This window comes from Eptatretus burgeri, chromosome 1, assembly GCF_056783735.1.
Source record: "Eptatretus burgeri isolate ZD-2024b chromosome 1, Ebu_testis_v1, whole genome shotgun sequence".
In the NCBI taxonomy this organism is placed as follows: Eukaryota; Metazoa; Chordata; class Myxini; order Myxiniformes; family Myxinidae; genus Eptatretus; species Eptatretus burgeri.
Genome location: NC_140961.1, coordinates 14,385,458 through 14,406,668, shown reverse-complemented (window position 1 = coordinate 14,406,668; position 21,211 = coordinate 14,385,458). Strand labels below are relative to the sequence as shown.

General features: G+C 47.0%; 1 protein-coding gene across 17 annotated transcripts in view; it reads right to left on the bottom strand.

Moving 5' to 3' along the window:
- LOC147033910 (RING finger protein 17-like) overlaps positions 1-21,211 on the bottom strand; it is a 238,704-nt gene that overhangs the window by 210,419 nt on the left and 7,074 nt on the right. For 5 of the 17 annotated variants that reach the window (XM_085872820.1, XM_085872854.1, XM_085872886.1 and 2 more), the window contains exons 1-2: positions 7,221-7,360; positions 6,704-6,849 (exon numbers count right to left, since the gene is read on the bottom strand). The exons of 2 other annotated variants lie outside the window; for them this stretch is intronic. In XM_085872820.1, the coding sequence (XP_085728946.1) occupies positions 6,704-6,778 (75 nt within the window). In that variant the 5' untranslated portion in view covers positions 6,779-6,849; positions 7,221-7,360. Of the gene's footprint in view, positions 1-3,861; positions 3,938-6,703; positions 6,850-6,995; positions 7,105-7,213; positions 7,455-7,672; positions 7,781-21,211 lie in introns of those variants that run through there. 10 more of the 17 variants (XM_085872871.1, XM_085872915.1, XM_085872928.1 and 7 more) reach the window with 6 other exon arrangements.

The window sequence follows — 21,211 nt, the reverse complement described above, 5'->3', positions numbered from 1 at the left end:
AAGAGAAGGAAGAAATGCCAACAGCAGGGCCAAAGGAAAAAAACAAACGGAGACAGACAACAAGGGATGTGGATAAGTACGAGGGGCAGGAAAGAATGAAAGGGGTGGACAATATAGATATAGAAGCAAACTTTCAGGAAGGAAAAAATGGAAATTTGGGAGGGAGTGCGAGGGTGCTTTAACAGGAGTAGAGAAAAGTATCGTTTTTGATGGGGGGTGAACAGCTGTGTTGAAGATGTGGAGGGAAGAATGAAATTGAAGAGAATGTGAAAGTTGGCTTCACAGGCAGGGGGGAGGGTGGAGGTGAGCAGCGACTGAGTTTCACCAGAAGGCAGTTGATGGTGGACCTTGAGCAACTTGCATAAACCTGGGAGGGGGGGAGTAGTGGAGAGCATGAGGGCAGAAGACAGGAGAGGAAGTGGTAGAAGATAGACCACTGACCTGTCTGCAATGGGAAGTGATAGGCCCCATAGACTCAGCTTCACTGTGGGAGATTCCAATAATCTTAAAGACCTTGGTTTCCATGGGGTGAAGCTGAGCAAGGTGTGAGGCATCCTCGAGAGGAAAGCTATATTCCATCAAGCTGCGGATGAAGGCCATGACAGGAATTCAGGTGTGCCAAGGAAGGATTTCTCCTGACCGAGGATGCAAAGCCTGACCGACACTTCAGAGGACAAGCGCAGAAAGGGGTGAACTGTGCAAATGGCCCCGCCCTCCGTTTGCTGACAAATGATTGTAGCTGACGATGGATCAAAGAAGGGGGCGGGCAAAAATGAGCGTGCGGCATGCTGGGAAACTGAACTCGAAGACAAGACAGCTCGGCTTTGGCATTTCATTCCAGTTCGCCGGTCACGTCTCATTCATTCCTGTGTTTGGAGCTCATTCGTTCCAGTTTCCTGTGTTCCCGTCTCGTCAGAGGTGGACCAAGAGCCAGAGAATTTGTCTTTCCGCTTGTGGATGCAGTTTAGTGGATGCAATGTAGCTCATTCGTTCCAGTTTCCTGTGTTCCCGTCTCATCAGAGGCGGACCGAGAGCCAGAGAATTTGTCTTGCCGCTCATGGATACAGTTTAGTGGATGCAATGAAGCTCATTCGTTCCAGTTTCCTGTGTTCCCATCTCAGAGGCGGACCAAGAGCCAGAGAATTTTTTCTTGCCGCTCGTGGATGCAGTTTAGTGGATGTAATGTAGCTCATTCGTTCCAGTTTCCTGTGTTCCAGTCTCATCAGAGGTGGACCAAGAGCCAGAGAATTTGTCTTGCCGTTCGTGGATGCAGTTTCGTGGATGCAATGGAGCTCATTCGTTCCGGTTTCCTGTGTTCCCGTCTCATCAGAGGCAGACCAAGAGCCAGAGAATTTAGCACCCCCCCCCCACCCCCGAGATAAATAATTTTAAAAGTCAAATTCACAGAAAACATTGTGTGCAAGTAAAATTTCAACCACATTACAGTACTGTACCTGTAGTAAGCAAATAGGAAATAAGAAAATAGATTTTAATTGTAGCAAACCACTTCAAAGCACCTTATGTCCTTCCTTCCATCCGTAAAAAAAAAATGAAGAACCCTTATAACGTACATATATATATATATATATATATATATATATATATATATATATATATATATATATATATATATATATATATATGCATGTTCCTGAAATACAGCCAAAACGGTACATGATAGCATAAAAATTTTAGGGCCTCCTTACTCACAATTCTCCTGTGAGTGGACTTGGGAATCACTAAGTATCAAATTTCGCATCAAATCACCGAGTATCAAATGTGCAGTATCAAATTTCGTTCAAATCGGCAAACGAAAAAAAATCAATTCCCAATTCAGTCAAGTACTCTTCAGGAGAATTTGATCAAAGCAAACAACCTCGGTGGTATAGTTCGCTGGAGCTATCTTTTTTATGTTCTTCAAATTATTTTTTCATCAACCGCCGTCACAACGGGAAGCCAACGGGTTCACGGGTTATCTTGTTGTTTCGTGGGCGCCAGCAGTGACCACTATTTTCGTTGTGTCTGTCTGTTTGTGACCCTCTCCAGAGCATAGCTCCGTGACATTTGATGCGATCTTGATGAAACTTGGACACAAGCTAGATTGCATGGTCTCGTTGTGTCTTTTTGTATGAGGGGCGTCCCACGCCCCTTGAACTTTATATTTATTGGTTCGTGGGCGCCAGCAGCGACCACTATTTTTGTTGTGTCTGTCTGTCTGTGTGTCTCTGTTTGTGACTCTCTCCAGAGCATAGCTCCATGACGTTTGATGCGATCTTGATGAAACTTGGACACAAGCTACATATCATGGTCAAGTTGTGTCTTTTTGTATGGGGGGGGGGCGTCCCATGCCTCTTGTGGGCACAGCCACGCCCACTTGAACTTTTTTTTTCCTAAATATTTCTCGCAATTTCATTTCGGAGAAGCTGTGCGTAATGTCCATAAGTACAACATATGAAAAAATCAGATTTGATTTGGTCAATTTTTGACCAAAGAGATAGGTTTTTACGGTGGGGCTTCCTCAAAAGCTTCCACTAACTCAATTGTACCAATCGTGACATTGTTCAATAATGCCAGCAAACCATCGTCGCCTCCCGGCTAGTTATTGTTATTTGGCCTTATGTTACACGCGCCCTTCTCATTCGGGAACTTGGACTCAAGATTATTTTGGTGTCATAACTAAATTAATATTATTATTATTAGTGAACGCAGTGAGCTTCATACTTAACGCGTCCACATGAGAGAATAGGAAACAACAACAACAACAACACAATACTCCTGGCAATTTGGAATCCGTGTCATTGGCTATGACCCTTTTGCTTCCGGTTTTTTTTTTTTTTTAACGCTGTGCGGTGTATAAACACGATTGGGTTTTATTTCTATCCTGTGAATATTACTTAAGGCGTGCACATGAGAGAATAGGAAACAACACAATACCCTGGCAATTTGGAATCCGTGTCGTTGGCTATGACAATTTTGCTTCCGTTTTTTGGCATGGGGAATGATGCGTCCCGGAGATGGGAGATAAAGGCATCGTCGGAGACATGAAAGACCAAAATATCAGACATGGTGTATATTTCCTCCACTGATTTTAATAAAGATATCTCCCGCATCATCAAAAAATCATTTTTAATCGTGATTTATGTTATTTGATCACTGATCCCGAATCCAGGCCGAAGTAACCGGAAATTGTGTATACAGTTGTGAACAAGTTATGGGTAAAGTCAGAAGCGAATGCAAGAAGAATACTACATTCACTTCTGGTATTTATGTTTTTAGAAGAGATCCTGTTCTAGGCGGTGTAGTTGTCGTTGTGAAGGAAATGTTGAGGTATAATGTTGAGGTAATATTTATTTTTTTAGATGAGATCCTGTTCTAAGCAGTGTAGTTGTCGTTGTGAAGGTAATGTTGAGGAAATTTTTTTTTTTAGATGAGATCCTGTTCTAGGCGGTGTAGTTGTTGTTGTGAAGGTAATGTTGAGGTAATATTTATTTTTGCAGATGAGATCCTGTTCTAGGCAGTGTAGTTGTCGTTGTAATGTCCGGAGGGCAGTAAGACATGGAGAGTCGTGAGGGTTGTCGTAACTGTTTATTGCCCGTCCGGATGTACACTACTGCGAGCCTCTAGCGGGCGCGAACAGCTAAAGCATTGCAGACACGTGACTTCTATCACAACTCCTCCACGCCCCCACAACGCTCGATGCCAATACACCACATTCCTACCTCCTAAAAGTATGATTATAAAATGACAATTATAATGACCAGCATAATTGGCAAAGAATACTAAGACATAAAAAAAAACAAAGAGGAACAAAATGACATCAACCATGTAAAATCCTCCAAGCACCACGTCACTTGATCTAACCCTGGGGTGATGGTCGGGCTGAGAATCAAACCCAGATGAGCTGGCCCAAACGAAAAGCGTTCTTCATCCGCATAACCTGTAACAATAATGCCGTTGTTTTAATCTGGCACATAATACACTCTTCTATCCCCATCACATCATATACTGTGTTGGTGCGAGTGAGTTGAATTCCAAATGCAGTGGACTGGGTGCTCGAGTACTGAGTTGCACGACGAAGCCAATGATGTTTGCAGACCATAATAACAATGGCCGTGTTAAAGTTATAAAGAGTGAAGTTTGGGAGCACAGTATAACTATGCAGCAGAAGCGCCCCCACGCGGCCCATGCTTACACGCCCTCCGGCGAGGTCGAGGTGACACCCCAGGCGAACCTCCCCCGGCACCATCAAATGCCCCCAGTCGACAAGTTGGCACATCTCCCTCAGACAGGACCGAATCAGGCAAACACTCCGAGTCTGCAAGCCCCGCGGGCGCCAGCGCGGCTGACCTTGGCGAGACCAGAGGTTTGCGCTCCATGGCGCCAGGCACGTCTGACCTTGGCAATATCAGGGGTGGGGGTGACGCTGAACAGCGAACCTGCCCCGGCTCCACGCCATCAACCCGAACCAGGCAATGAGCCGGCTCCATCACCAGCTGTCCCACACCAAAACCGCGTACCAACGCCGGAAGCAACACCGCCCCTGCCACCGACCCCTTAGGTCGCAGCAAATCCAGCCGAGCCTTCAACGCACGTCCATACAGACGATCAGCGTTGACTGGATGCACAGCAGAAACATCGTCTGCGCAGATGCAAACTTCTCTTTACGTACAGCGTGTTCCCACAGTACAATTCTAACACATGAGAGTGCAGCGAACTGCGGACTGTCATCGAAGACCGGGATCTGGAAGACCTCTTTATTTGCAACGATCGTCCGCAAGTTCTTCACATCAAAGAAAGCATCGATTCCAAACACATTTTGCCGAGATGTCTGTCACAGCAAGTGGCGTAATCGCTTCGCCGGTGTACGTGTACAGCGAGAGGGTCGCCCTGACCAGGTGAAGACCGCGGAGTTCACGAGAGGTCTGTTCGCCCATGATCGACACCGCGGCCCCGGTATCAACTTGAAACACGATCGGTGCCCCGTTCACCTCAACCTCCACTGTCATTGGTCTTGTTACCCTCGGACAAATTGAAAACAGGCTCAACATCGGCTGCATTTCCTACTCCGGGCCACCGGGATCGCTATGCCCAGGCTGCAGGCCGCGCTCCAGGTCACTGGGGTCGTCCCGCACCTCGATATGCATGACCTTAACGGCGGCCAACGCCATTCGACACACGCTTTAGATGTCCCACCTTGCGACAATGCAAACACACTGTGTTTTTATACGGGCACACCCGCCACAGGTGCTGTCCTCCACACCCCCAGCACCCCTGTGTGTTCACCTCGCTGCCCACGCGGCCGCGCTGCGACGTCCGGCCCCGGCCCGCACCGAAAGGCGTGCGCGTGGCCTGGGGCACCTGGGCCATCGCGTGGAACCCGGGGTCACCCGACATGCCCCAGCTGGGATCACCAATCATGCCCTGGCCGGCGATGGCTCGGACATCTCTGAGAGTCTGCTCGACAGCTGAAGCAGTCTCGACCGCCGAGTGGAATGTAACGTCGACACCTCGCATCCGCAGAATCGCCAACACCATTTTCACATCTTGCAACCCAGAAATTAAGCGATCTCTGAGTCGAGCTGGACGCTCCCCCGCCGTGAACTTGCAGGCCACGGCCGAATGCTTTACTCGCGCCACGAAATTGGCGACGCGCTCCTCCGCACCCTTCACGAGGTGATTGAACTGGTATCGAGCCAGCTGCAATGACTTCTCCGGCGCCATGTGGGCTTTCATCTTCTCTACCACGTCCTGAAACGACAGCCCGTCATCACTGGGCTTGTTCGGCGCCACCAAATCACTCAGCAGTCGATAATGTTCCGTTGATAGCGAGGCGAGCAAGATCGATTTTCGCTTGCTCTCGTCGTCCACATCATTCGCGTGGAAATAGCACCCCAACTGTTCTGAAAACAATTCTAAGTCGTCTCTGACGAAAACGGGCGCTCGTCCGTGCGCAGTGCCCCGACCTTTATCCCATCCTCGTCACCAATGTAATGTCCGGAGGGCAGTGAGACACGGAGAGTCATGAGGGTTGTCGTAACTCTGTTTATTACCCGTCCGGATGTACACTACTGCGAGCCTCCAGTGGGCGCGAACAGCTATATGCATTGCCGACACGTGACTACGATCACAACTCCTCCACAACGCTCTATACCAATACACCACATTTGTGAAGGTAATGTTGAGGTAATATTAATTTTTTTAGATGAGACCCTGTTGTAGGCAGTGTCGTTGTTGTTGTGGAGGTAATGTTGAGGTAATATTTATTTTTTTAGATGGGATCCTGTTCTCGGCGGTGTAGTTGTTGTTGTGAAGGTAATGTTGAGGTAATAGGTAAAGTCAGAAGCGAATGTAAGAAGAATTCTACGTTCGCTTCTAGGCTTTGCCTTTTCCATATTATTATTTACCACATAATAAAGTTATTATAATGTAATTTGCAACTAAAACCATCGTTATATTATCATGCTGGTATTTCAACTCTCCCAATGGACCCACCCCCGGCTGTCACATCTCCCCCCCCCCCCAAGAGGGAAAGTGTTTAATCACAGCTCAACACATGAACGACACGTCGGCAGCCATCTTGTCCGCTCAGGCCCACGCCCGTCACCACAACGCACAATGTGCTCCACATCCATTTTGGAAAAATAATTTACGAAGTCGTTCACCTGCTCGCCATTTCACCACGTGTCAAGATGAAGACACGTACCTGTAACGTGGAATTTGCCGCCGTAATCGTCTGCTTCACCTTTCGTACTGTGGCAAAACGTAAATCGGCCTCCATGATTGAAAACTCTCTCTCTGAGGTAAACGAATGAACTTCCGGTCACGTGCTTTCAGCCAAACTCCAGCAACCTGAAGCGATTTGGCGGGAAAGTGAATGCACAAAACGTTCGAACATCCGATTTGAATTTTCCTTTGAAGAATCCGTTATAAAACAGATCAGGCTCGAAGAGAAAATAAAATATAAAACGATAAATAGAATGTTACAACTACTTCACCTCAGGTTTTGTGTTTACACAACCACAGGTACCCTTTCCCAACCATTGAAGGGTTTTTACACACTTTACGAAACGAATGTTAAAACCAAAGATCTTCACAATCATACGTCACCAACGTACAAAAAAAAAAAATAATAATAATAATAATAATAATAATAATAATAATAATAATAATAATAATAATAAATAAATAAATAAATCAATAATAAAAAAAAAACCTTCAACCTCCGTTTCTCAATTTTTCTCCGTCAGATGCACCGAGTATACAGGTTTAAATCCAACCGTCGACCTTCTCCACACACAAGCAAACCTGATCAGAGAAAGTGAAGTAAAAATTCATTGGGGCGGGGACAGGCAATTAACATTCAAACGTCACGTCCTCAAAGTTGACGTGCGGTGACGTCATTGCACGGCTTCCTGTTGTTGTTGTTGTTGTTGTTTTACATTATAATCGTCGGTCGGAGAATTAAAATGGAGCCACACACGTTAAAAAAAGAAAAACGAATCAAACTAAAAATTATTTCAGAGGAAAAGGAGAAATATGAACCCAATAAATCAAACGTCCGGATCGAACCGGGAACCTTCAAACTGCTTTAAGCAACCTTTCTGACGAAAGGAGCGCGTGTAATGTGCAAAAACAGTTTATTAAAGGTTCAAGAAGTCAGAAATAAACGTACAAGTTGATTCAAACAACACGATAAGCAACCACCCACGCCCTGGGCTGCGAGCCATCACCAAACAGACGAACCCCTCTCTTCTTCTTCTTCTTCTGCTTCTTCCTCTTCTTATTCCTCCTCTTCTTCTTCTTCATTTTAAAATTTTAATGGCGCTTTCAACAGCCAGCAGGCTCTATCCTTCAGGAATTTTAGTACCACCTCCCAGAGTTGAGGGTGCTTCTGGTTCATCAGCCTCAACGCTCCCGGTAGATACAACACATTGATCCCCATTACTCCTACATTCTGCACAAGATGTCGCCGGGGTCCCTCATAAAGAGGGAAATTTAGGAATAAATGATTCAGATCTTCGTGTTTCATGCACATCTCACAAAAGCCCATAGGGTGGCCCCCAATTTTATGGAGAAATGAATTTAGGCGGCAGTGCCCGAGTCTTAGCCTGCCAAGAGGTACCTGGTCTCTCCGGGAAAGCATGGGAGGTTTCACTGGAGGTACCACATCCAGATTCACTGTGTGACAGAATCTTCCCTTGGTGCTGGAGTCCCCACTGAAATTGCCAAAAAAAAATTCCTCAATCTGGTCCTTGGCCAGACTAATGATTTCCGATGGTTCCAGGGGGATTTGGGTGACATTTTCCAGTTTAAGGGCATGCGTCGTCACTAGATCACAGGCCTCATTTCCACCAATGCCGACATGAGCAGGAATTCAGCACAGGTCGACCACCAGACCCTCCACTTCGCAATATTAACCAAATGCCAAACTTCGAGCGCCAAGTCATTCCTACAACCCTCCTGTAAGGAATCCAATGCCTTTAATGGAGAAAGTGAATCAGAGAGGATATCCACACTGAGGGGATTAAACTCAATTATCCATTCCAGAGGCAGAACTATGGCAAATAGTTCGGTCGAGAAGACCGAGAGATGATTCGTTAGCCGAAATGCCCTGACCACCCTGAAATCGGGGATGCATATTGCAGCAGCTATCCTTCCAAGAGAAGGTTCTTTGGTGCCATCTGTATATACATGCAATGATTGACTCCAAATTGAATTAATAAACTCAATAGCATGATTGCATGTGACCGCAGGAATAACCGTGACCGATTTCCCCAGATATTCACGTGGAGGCGAGGGGGTTCAAGGGTCCAAGGGACCCAAATAGAAAATTTTGTGATGAGGGTTGACCGGCAGTGTGACCAGTCCTCATTTTCATAAATGCCAAGGTGAGCCAATGAAAAAAGCCAAGAATTCACAAGGTTTCGGAAAAGCGATGATAATGGAAAACCTATACGCCAAGAAAGCCTATAGAAAACCAAGACACCAAGGTGAACAACGAATAGCCAAGATCTTGTGAAAAAAAAAGCCAAGGAGTGGTCACACTGCTGACTGCAAGGGAATCCAACCACATTTCCTTAGCATTCGTTTTCCATGCAAGGCCGAAAGGCAGGGAAGTGAGGTTCCTGCCAAGCTTAAGATATTCCCAGCAGTTTGGAAATAAGGCTTTACCAGGTTGGTTATCCCCGGATGAGGTGTTTCTCACCCAATATTTCATTTTCTAAAATTCCCAGCGGAGAGACAAGGGAATCTCATCCGCTTCCACCAGAAGGGCAGAAACAGGTGTGCTGGTTAAAAAAAAAAACACCTAAACAGACACAGATGGCTTCAGAATAGACAATCTCCAGTTTTTTCCCATTGCTCATGGACATTTCCCCAAGGACCAGGCCACCATAATCCAGATGAGAACGAATAATAGCTTTATATAACAGGAGAAGACAATCACGATGTGCTCCCCACTCAGTACTAGAGTGTACGAGGTGAAGTGGAACACGAGAAGCAAACGTGCCAGCATCAACTCCGCTTTATTGCGCGTCTGGAAGTACATTCCTGCCACCCCGAGCGGGCGAGGCATGATATACGAAAACCCAATCACGTGATACAGCACACTCCTCCCCTCGTAAAATGAGAAGTCAAATGAGGAAAGGACAATCATAACATGACCACCCGAAACCAATCAACACTCATAATCCTCCAAGTACCGCGGCCGCATGCTGACCCGCCTCGGACGGGCAGCGCCGCCAGACAGTCCAGGCTCAGACGCCTCCCGGCTCGGTCGAGGTGACACCCTCGCCAGACTCGCGCCATCCACAATAACAACCGCCCCCGGCCGACCAGCCTGCCCGACGTCCCCGGGTAGGACAGAATCAGGCGAAGACCCCCTGGGCGTCGGCACATCCGGCCCTGGCGATTCAACGTCTGGCGCCGGCGACATTACAGGTGGGGGTCCCACATCGTTCGGCCCGGGAGGGGGGGTGTGGGGGGGGGTGACGCTGGACAGCGATCATGCATTTGGTCCACGTGCCGCTTCCACACTTCCCCACCATCAGTCCGCACCATACAATTCGCCGGCCCCAGTACCACAGAGACCACAGCCGGCACGCATTTGGAACTGTGGAAATAATCGCGCACCATTACCCGCTGTCCCACATCGAAGCCGCGCAGCCGCGTCGGACACGACACCACCCCACTCCCCGACCCTCCAGGTCGCAGCAAATCCAGTCTGGACCGCAATGCCCGTCCATAGAGACGAATGGCAGGCGAATGACCCGTGACAGGAAGAATTGCGTTCCTGCAATGGAGCAAAAAGATATCGACCACCGTCTGCACAGGTGCAACACCCCCCCCCCCCTGCGCAAAGCCCATTTCAACATCTTAACAAACGACTCAGCTTGCCCATTCGTCTCAGGATGATACGGTGCGGACCTTAGATGTCGAATACCATTTTGGTGCATAAACTCATCAAATACACCCGCGATGAACTGTGGACCGTTATCAGAGACCAGGATCTCCGGTAACCCTTTATTAGAAAAGATCGTCAGCAGTTTCTCTACTGTAATGTTTGCTGATGTATGCTGCATTACTACAACCTCCGGCCATTTAGAGAATGCATCAATCACAATCAAAAACATTTTGCCATTAACTGGCCCCGCAAAATCTACATAGACCCTCTGCCAGGCTCTGTCTGGGGTAGGCCATAGTCCCGAAGCTCGACGCGGGTTATCAGCATCTGTTTGGCACGTGGCGCAACGCTTAACCAACTGCTAATTGTCTTTGTCAAACCCCAGCCACCACAACAGGCTACGAGCAAGACTCTTGGTCTTCACGACGCCAAGGTGACTGACATGCAGTTCTTCCAAACACCGCTGCCTGAACTTCGGTGGAATCACCGTCCTCATTCCCCACATAACGCACCGTTGGATCAACGACAGCTCCGATGCATGTGACGTGAAAGGTTGAAATGCCGGAGTCGAAGGCAGATCGCTCCAATTCCCCATAGAAATCGCCTGGACGACACGGGCGAGCACCGGATCACGAGCCGATTCCACCGCGACCTGTCTGGCTGTGACCGGCCCGCTTTGGACCTGGCCCAGCGCGAACACATCGACCCGGTCGGCCGACTCACGCAGCTGGACCCTCCGCACACGGCAAGCGTGAGGGCCCGTCGCAGTTAGCATGCTTCTCGGTGCTTTGGAACTGAATATCATAATCGTAAGCACCAAGAAACAGACACCACCGCTGTATTCGCGCGGCCGCTACCACCGGCACCCCGCGTTCGGGTCTCAGGATGAATTGAAGCGGTTTGTGATCCGTCTGCAAAGTGAAACGCCGCCCCACAAGGTATTGATGAAACCTCCGCACACTCCATACGAGGCTGAGAGCCTCGCGCTCGATCTGGGCATATCCCCGCTCTGCTGCGGACAGGGTCTGGGATGCAAAACAAACAGGCCGCTCAGAACCATCGTCCATCCTGTGGGAGAGCACTGCCCCGATGCCATATGCAGAGCTGTCGCATGCCAATAGGAGCGGACGCTCAGGTTCGTAGTGCACAAGGACCGTAGCCTCTGTGAGCAGCCGCTTGACACGGTTGAACGACGCCTGGTGTGCAGGCCCCCAAGCCCAGCGCTCGTCCTTCCTGAGCAACCGTGTTAATGGCGCAAGTTGTGAGCTGAGCCCTCGCATGAACCTTTGGTAATACTGGGCCATACCAATGAACGAGCGCAGCTGCGTCTTGTCGCGAGGGGGTGGCATGTGTTGAATCGCTTCCACCTTCCGAGGACCTTTCAACAGCCCCTCCGACGTGATGATGTGTCCGAGGTATTCCAAGCGCTGCTTGAAGAACGCGCACTTGTCCCTGTTCAAGCTCAGGCCGCACGCTTCTAGCTTTGTCAGCACTTGGGCAATGTTTGCAAGGTGCTCGTCCGCCGTTTTCCCCGCAATGAGCACATCGTCCAGGTAGGTCTGAGCGGGCAGGCCAATGCAAACCTGATCCATGGCTTTCTGCCACAAGGCTGGGGCCGAAGCAATCCCAAAACAGTCGGGTATATCGATAGAGTCCTTGACACGTGTTGATTGTCAAAAGCTCGCTACTCCCGGGATCCATCAGCAGGTGAAAATATGCATCACGCAGGTCTACCTTCGTGAAGTATTGACTCCCCGCCAATCGCGCATATATTTCACCGATTGACGGCAGTGGATATTGCTCCACGCTGAGCCCCAGGTTAACCATGGATTTGAAGTCCCCGCACAATCGGCCGTCTCCATTCCGTTTCAGCACCGTGACAACCGGGGTGGCCCAATCTGAGTACGACACCCATTCGATCACTCCACAGGCCCCCAGCCTATCCAGTTCACCCTTGACCTTGTCCCGCAGGGCATACGGCACCGGACGTGGTTTACAAAAACGAGGAACCACCCCCTCCTTCAGGAAGAGTTTTGCCTCCATGCCCTTGAGTTTCCCAAGGTCGTCGCAAAACAAACCTTGATGTCTTTGAAGAATCTTCTCCAACTGATCCTCCCACCGGCTCGGCATGGGTTGCACAAGGTGAACTGCGGCCCAGTCTAGCCTGATGCGGGCCAGCCAATCTCGGCCGAGGAGAGACGGTCCCTCCCCCGCACAACGTACACCCGAAGCGTGGCGACCTGGCCTTGGTACCGCACAGCCACGTCTGCCATCCCGACTGGCGTTATCGTCTCGCGGGTGTACGTAAACAGCGTGAGGTTTGACCTGATAAGCTACAGGCCGCTGAGTCTACGCGTGGTCTATTCGCCGATGATCGACACAGCCGCTCCCATATCGACCTGGAACGTGATCGGCGTTTTGTTCACTTCGACTTCCACCGTTATCGGGCGCGCCGCCGCCGGGCCAATTGAAAACAGGCCCATCAACGGTCGCCGGTTCCGCCCCGGGTCACCTCACACATCGCCGTCCATGACCCTAACGGTGGCCGGCGCCCGACAGCACACACGCTTCAGATGACCTACCTTGTGACAATTCAAACACACGGTGCCTTTATACGGGCACGCACGGCGCAGGTGTCGACCACCGCCTCCCAAACACGTCCGCGGGGTCACCTCGCCGCAAGTGCGGCCGCGCGGCGACCTCCGACCCGTGCCGAAGGTCGTGCGCCCATCCCGGGGTGCTCGCGATCCCGCGTGGCCGGTGATGGCCCGAACATCCCCGCGAGTCTGCTCGACCGCTGTAGCCGTGCTGACCGCCGAGTCGAATGTAATGGCTTCACCCTTCAGCCGTAGAACCGCCGAAACCATCTTCGCATCTTGTAAACCAGCGATAAAACGATCTCTGAGCCGCGCTGGACGCTTCCCCGCCATGAACTTGCAGGCCACGGAAGAATGCTTAATCCGCGCCACGAAATCAGCGACGCGTTCCTCTGCCCCTTTCGAGAGGTGATCGTCTGGTATCGAGCGAGTTGTAATGACTTCTCCGGCGCCATGTGTGCTTTCATCTTCTCCACAATGTCCCGAAACGACAGCCCGTCATCACGGGGCTTGTCCGGCGCCACCAAATCACTCAGTAGTCGATAATGCTCCGCCGAAAGCGAAGCGAGCAAGATCGACTTCTGTTTGCTTTCGTCGACTACATCATTCGCGTGGAAATAGCATCCAAATTGCTCCGAAAACAATTCGAAGTCGTCTCCTACGAAAACGGGCACATGTCTGTTTTCAATCATCCTCGTCAGCCAACTAGAGTGTACGAGGTGCAGTGGAACACGAGAAGCAAGCGTGCCAGCATCAACTCCGCTTTATTGTGCGTCCGGAAGTACATTCCTGCCACCCCTAGCGGGCGAGGCATGATATACGAAAACCCAATCACGTGATACAGCACAAGTACCAGCAAGACAACGTAATAAATTGATGCCTTCAGCACATTTACCAGTCAGCATCTTAACATGGGGAGTCCAGGTTAATCCCTTGTCAAAGATGACTCCTAAGAAGATACTTCAGAAGATGGTTTGAAGGAAGTACCAGTACCTACCATCGCCATGTCCTCAATCCTTTTCTTACGGGAAAATATGATGAACTTAGACTTGTTGCCAGATCGCTGAAAACCCCAGTCTGAGGTCCATTGCTCCACAAGATGGATATCATTCTGGAGGTTTTTTTTTACCCGAAAGGGCTAAACTCTGACAATGGATCCACATGGCAATATCATCAGCGAACAGAAATATCTTGCTGTGGAGCTTGGAATGGGAAGCTACATCATTAATCATCTATCTTCTATCTATCTATCTATATATTATTAAAACTCTCATTTTGTATGTCTGTATGTATGTATGTTCCCGAAATACAGCCAACACGGTACACGATAGCACAAAAAATTTTAGGCCCACCTTACTCACCATTCTCCTGTAATGTGCAGTATCAAGTTTCGTTCAAATCGGGCAATGAAAAAAAATATTTAATAAGTCAATTCCCAATTCAGTCAAGTACTCTTCGGGATAATTTGATCAAGGCAAACAATTTCAGTGGTATAGTTTGCTGGAGCTATCTTTCTTTCTTCTTTTTTTTTTTTTGAAATGATTTTTTTTATCAACCGCTGTCACAATGGGAACCCAACGGGTTCACGGGTCATCTAGTTAATCATAATATTTAAGAGAGTTTGGCTTAGGCTGCTACCCTGGGGAATGGCCTTACCTGCATGAAAAATGGAGGAGGTTCTGACCGACGCTCACCTGAAAAGATCTATGAGATAAAAAGTCCCTAATCCACTCAAACATTCTTCCATTGATACCGAGGTTGATTATATTATTAAGGAGGCCATCTTTCCAAACTGCATCGTATGCCTTATGGATATCAAGGAACACTCCCAGGAGAGACTCCTGATTATTTAGGGATTTCCTAGCCTCATTTGCCAGTGCTGCAATGTGGTCCATAACAGACTGTCCCTTTCTGAACCGGCAATGGAATTTATACAGGAGGTTGTTCTTTTCCAGGAAGAAAACCAAGCAATTGTTCACCATCTTCTCCAGTAATTTGCAGACAACTGAAAGAAGAGAAATCGGATGACATGAAGATGGGGCTGTGCTATCTTTCCCATCTTTAAGGAGAGGGATTACACTTAAGTGTTTCCAATCACAGGGAAGTTTCCCTAAAGCCCAAACCTTATTGAAAAATCTAAGGATCACACCCAATACCCTCTCATCCAAGTGCTTGAACATGAGAAACGATAACCAATCTGGGCCTGGGGTGCTATATCTAGCCTTCTGGATTGCCTGTTTAAGCTCCCAAAGAGTGAAGTCAAGATTAAGTGAAGAATTTAGAGGCTGAACTGTGTTTGTGGTCCCCAGGAATTTATTTGTGATTTGGGGAGTACGAGCTTCCAACACATCATACTTTTTGATATCAGCCTCACTTCCAGAGAAGAATTGGCCCAGGGCCTCTGCCTTGTCTATATTTAAACAAAAGGTTTTGTTCTGGAAAATAATAATCAAAATAGACTTCCATCCAGACTTAACACCCTGCATACTTTTTACTCTTTTCCATGTGGTTTTAAGTGGGGTGTCCGGATTAATCGAAGAACAGAATATTTTCCATGAAGCAGCCTTTGCTTGTTTAATAGTCCTTTGAGTATACACCCTTTTCCTTTTGTATTCCACATCATCCTCCAACCTAAGGGTTCTCCTTAATCTTTTAAGAGCTGCCCTTCTTTCCTGGATCGCTTGTTTGTAACCCTCATCCCACCAAGGGACTTTGATTTTCTTACCCACTGGACTTCTGGAAGTTGGGATTGTATTCCCAGCTATGTTATTCATAATCACGACAATATTCCTGTTGAGGCTGTCACTATCACTCTCGACAATCCCTTCCTTCACCTCATTGGAACATCGACATGAGACAAGACCCCAGTCTGCCTTAGAAAAGTTCCAAGAAGCCAGTCCTTGTGTGTCCACAGGATCTCTTTGTAGTTTAAAATTTGTGATCACTTCCTAGATTGTCATCATGGACCTTCCAATCACATCTTGCTGTTTCAATTGATGAAATGAGAGTAAGATCAGGGAGGGGACATCTTCCCTGGAGATGGATTAATACATGTTCCTGTTCCATCATTTAATACCACCATATCAAATTCATCAATCAAATCCTCGATACATTCACCATTTCTATCCGTGATTTTAGAGCTCCAAAGAATGTTATGACTGTTGAAATCCCCACATACAAAGACCACCCCATCCCCCCTTCTAAAATCCTCCTGGAGCCTCTTGTGCACCAATGGTTGGCAGGGATTGTACAAATTTATAATAGAAACCAATCCCCTTGAGCCATGGATCTTGATAAGGTTACGCTCCAATTCTGCAATGCCTTCCATTACCGAGAAGGGAATACCAAATTTGATAAGAATCCCACAGCCACCCCCATTCCCACTTGCTCTATCCCAACGTATTAGGATATACCCAGAATATAGAATTGATTATGTTTCTTGAGCCATGTTTTTTGTAAACATATTATATCTGGTTTAGTTCCCAATAAATACATTTTTAACATTCAGATCCATGAGCCAAGAAACTTTTAGCGTTCCATTGAATTATTAACATTAATACATTGAGTCCTGGGACTGTTTGGCATCAGAACTGGTCTCTTTCTCATTTTCATCACCTGTCTTGCTAAATATCTTGTTAATATCCTTGGAGGAAATGCCTTCCCAACCTAGATGTTTACAGGCTGCAGAAGAGATGATGTTAATCTTCTCCCACCTCCTTTTCACAAGAGCTGTACAATTGACTATCTCAGTTATGAAAGCAATAAACCCCATTCTGGAAATGTTCGAAACTACCATGCCACTTCTATGCTTGGTTTGGCATTCCTGATCTATGGACTCGGTCTGACCAGACAACCAACTGAACTTGTCTGTATTTTGATCGGGGCTGAAGTCTTAGTGATCAAGTTGACTTCCTTATTGGCAACACAATTTTGGGGACCTTGAGGACTACCTCTGCATAACATAACTTAACAGTAGTTTTCACTTGTTGTATCTTGGCCGCTCTTTGGAATTCCAAACAACCTCTGTAAGCTGTGCTATAATCACCACCACATTTGGCACAACACATTTTAACACTCCTCCAGCTATCATACTCATGTTCTCCATTACACTTGCTGCAGTGTTGTTTACCCAAACAGGATGGTGCAGTATAACTGAACTTTTGACATTTGTAACATCTTAAGGGGGGAGGGATGTACTCCCGCACAGGAAAAGTTTCGTAGCCCAGAAACACTTCAGGAGGAAGAACAGGGTTGGAGAAGGACAACACCACAGATGTGGTGTCCTCCTCAACCCTATTCCTGACCGTCGTGAGACGACGGGCGTCACATACTCCCATATCTACCGAATGACTTAATATCATCCATACCAATGTTAAGGTCTATCCCATAAATTACTCCCTGGCATTCCTTTAATGACCTAGGGATGACAGCAGAGATTCGGATACCACCAAAGGAAGATAGTCTCAGAATTTTTTCCCACTGGGCCACCGATTTACACTGGATCAGTAGGTCCCCTGATCTAAGCTTTTTAGCACGATGAACATCGCCAAATTCTTTCCAAATTAAAGTTGCCAATTTAATCGGGGTTGATATGCACGACAACGAAAACGAGAAATAATGAATAACCAGAAAGTTAATCGAACACATTGTTCAAGTGTGTAATGCAATTGAAATAAAACAATGATTTAAAAGGTTGTATAAACAAAAATTCCGGAAGTTTCGCGCTGTTGATGCAGTGACTTGTACACCACCTTATTTAACATGTCCAAGTACCTCTCTACTGCAAAATGGAGGCCTTTGGAAGCGGAAGGAATACAATTTGTGTTTTACAATTTGTGTTCTCCACTGTGGAGGCTCTTACACGACAAACACAGACTCGACGACGCCACTGACGACACTTGCAACCTCTGCTAGGCCGCCCCACACACAACAGAACAAATTATGGAAGACTGCGCAGTCCTGGCTCCACTTAGATAAGAGCACAACATCATAGATGTGAGGGATCTCTGGGTCGCTCCTAGGAGATCGATCGGTTATCTCTGTGCCGCGGACTTGTTTGAGCAGAACTGAAATATATAATTATTGAAATATAAATATTAGTAGGTTGAAATATAAATATAAATATAATTTCAATTTTTAGAAATTATACATTTTTATGATTTGTTTTTGGATGTTCCATGGAAAAGACAAGGGTAGGTGGGGGGGGGGGGAAATAAATATAAATCCCAGACCAGGAGGATCTAAGAAAACATTGAATATAGAATACTATTCAAATGCAGGATGCCCATGTTCACTGTATCATCTGATGTGAAAAACAATAAAGAAGGATTAAAACTTGTTTTTACAATATAGTCTGGCATGTTTTTCTTATTGAAACCTGTTGGATCATCAAACAAATGGAAACAATGCTGAGAAAATTACTGTCCAAGTCGTAGACTGAAAGATCATTCTCGCAGAGCAAGATCTCATACAGGATTGGTAAAAATTTGTGTTTCATTAAAAACAATGGCGAGGAAAACACATCTTTAAGAAAAATCAGAAAAGCAGTAATGGTACCTAAAACAGTTAAGACTACCAGGAATAACACATCCCACTGCAATGTAAAGCCATTGGCAAAAAATCAATTTGAAAAATAAAAAATCAAGTTCAATATCAAATTGTACATGTAGCCATAATGGTCAATCAGAGCCATAACCAGCTCTTACTTTTCAGCGGGCATCTGATCGTACCGTCTCCCCATCCCCATGAGCACATCAAAGGCTGATTTCTGGTCAGTTGAAGGCTGAATATCAGCATCTCGCAGGGAAACTTTGACGTACTTGGCACCGAAATCTTTCAATACGAACAGCGGAGTACAACTTTCGAGGGAAACAAAATCGGCATGATCGAGAGTAGCCTGCGAACCATCCCTGCTGCTGCACTGAATTGATGCACTAGTTCGGCCAGAATATTCATCATCAAGATGTTGCGTGATTAAATCACCAATACAGTCACTCAAATTTAAACCGCTGACATACTTCTTAACAATCACTTTTGCCCCAGAAACCACAGTCAATCTGAACCACGCTGGGCACTGCTCAGACGCCATGACCGAAGACTACTGTGCAGTTTGGTTAAAGGGGACTCGGCATTTTGGTGCACGCGCTAAATTATATTTTGAAAATAAATGCAGACGTTTACATTTCGGGTTTTGAAACTTTTGCACCTTCGGCGGAAAATGTAGAAATATAAAAGGCTAAAAATGTGTTTTATATTTATATTTCATTTCGGCAAATATACCGTCGGCAGATCCGTAAACCAAGTTATAAAATAACTAAGGCCTTATTTTTGAGAGAGTTTCATTGATGGATTTTTTTCTCACCTGTATGTGCGCACGTACGTAATTAAACATTCTCCTTTGTATGCTGAACCTGAGTGGAAATCGAGTTCATTTCTTCCACACCGGCATCTGCTGTTGGTTAACAACCCGTCAGGCTGAGGAGTTATCCACAGCCTAGTGGCCTCATGATCGGTGATCTAATGGCGGGTCCAAGTAAGTATCCTGTGAGCCCGGCGCACTCCCACCGGATCCGGAACATCATACTCCATATCATAATGAGTCTCATCAGACTGAAGGGGATGCGAGAATATTGTAATGCCCCTGTCTGTCTGTCAATTTATATGTGTGTATGTGTGTGTTTGTGTGTGTGTCCACATCGATCTATTTTTGCTTTTAAAATGTTTTTCTCTGCAACTGCTTGCCCGATCGACACAAAACTTGCATTGGAGGGACTCCCCATGGAGAATATTTTATTGATAATGCTGGTGTCAGAGGTCACATGATATGACACAACATATTGGATTAAAGGGAAAAATTTGGACATCATTTTCTTTGAAACCACTCAACGTAAAAACTGAAACTTGGCATATGTCATCAACTCCCCATGGGGTAAATATGGTGATAATGATGACGTCATCAGTCAAGTGGTATTTCAGCAATGATTGGTTGAATTGAAAGGCTCATGGAAGAGCGAGAAAAATGAATGGATCGGGACAAAACAGAACAAAAGGAACAGTTGAGGGAGGAGGGGGGACACTAAAATCTGAGTTGAAGAACAAAATAGAGGGAGATGTGAACAAATAATTGGGTGGGAGGGGGGAGGAATGGGGGGCAGGAAAGGACACATGGGGTAGACAAGATGGATGGAGAAAGAGACGCTGAGGAAGGAAAAAAAACCAGACATTTGGAAGGCGGAGGATTTGGGGTTGGGGGGGGAGGGGAGGGTTTGAAAAGGGTAGAAAAGATGATGGTTTTGAATTGGGGATGATCTGAGATGGTGGTGAACAGCTATCTAAAAGACCTGGAGGAAAGAATGACATTGAAGAGAATGTGGAAGGCTTCACAGGTGGGGAAGAAGAGAAACGAATGAGTGGAAGTGTGCGGTTATTCTGTGTTTTGGGAGTTTCACAAGAATGGGGTTGACGGTGCACCATGTGCGACCCGCAGAAACACAGGGGATGGGGTACGACAAAGCATGGAAAGATAATTGTTTTTCATGGTGACGGCGATAGCTCGCCTCCTCTTCAGGAAGGACACCAAGGGATCTTTAACGCCCACCATGAATGCTGGCAGATGGGATATATCCCGTTTAACATCCATCCGAAGGGTACATTCATCAATGTGTGTGCAATATGTGATGAATGTGACACATTGCGTGTGCAATCGCCCTGCAGTTGTTACCTGGGTTGGGATTCGAACCTTGGCTGGACAGCTTCAAGACGAGTGTGCATACGGCTCTAGCCTAGCCCAAGCTACCAGTGCCAGTTCATACATGTATGCGATCACACATATCAATGAAGGAATATATATATATATATGTATATATATATATATATATATATATATATATATATATATATATATATATATATATATATATATATTGTTGTGAATTCGCGCCCGCCGGCGTGCGAACGGCCACGTAACTCAAATCGCGGCACGTCGCCCACCGGATGGACAATTCTGTCGTGACCCTCTCGGACTAACGCCGGGAGCAAGTCACGAGTGGGCCTTTCGGCCTCACCACGATCATGCCAATTGGCCCCCCGCGTGGGATAGGGTTGTTCGCCAAACTCGACCTACCTAAGTACCCACACGGAGGGTAGACCGGGCGATCGCACCTCGCTGCAGGTCGACTCCGGACACGGGCCGCTTAAGCGATCCGTTCCGTAC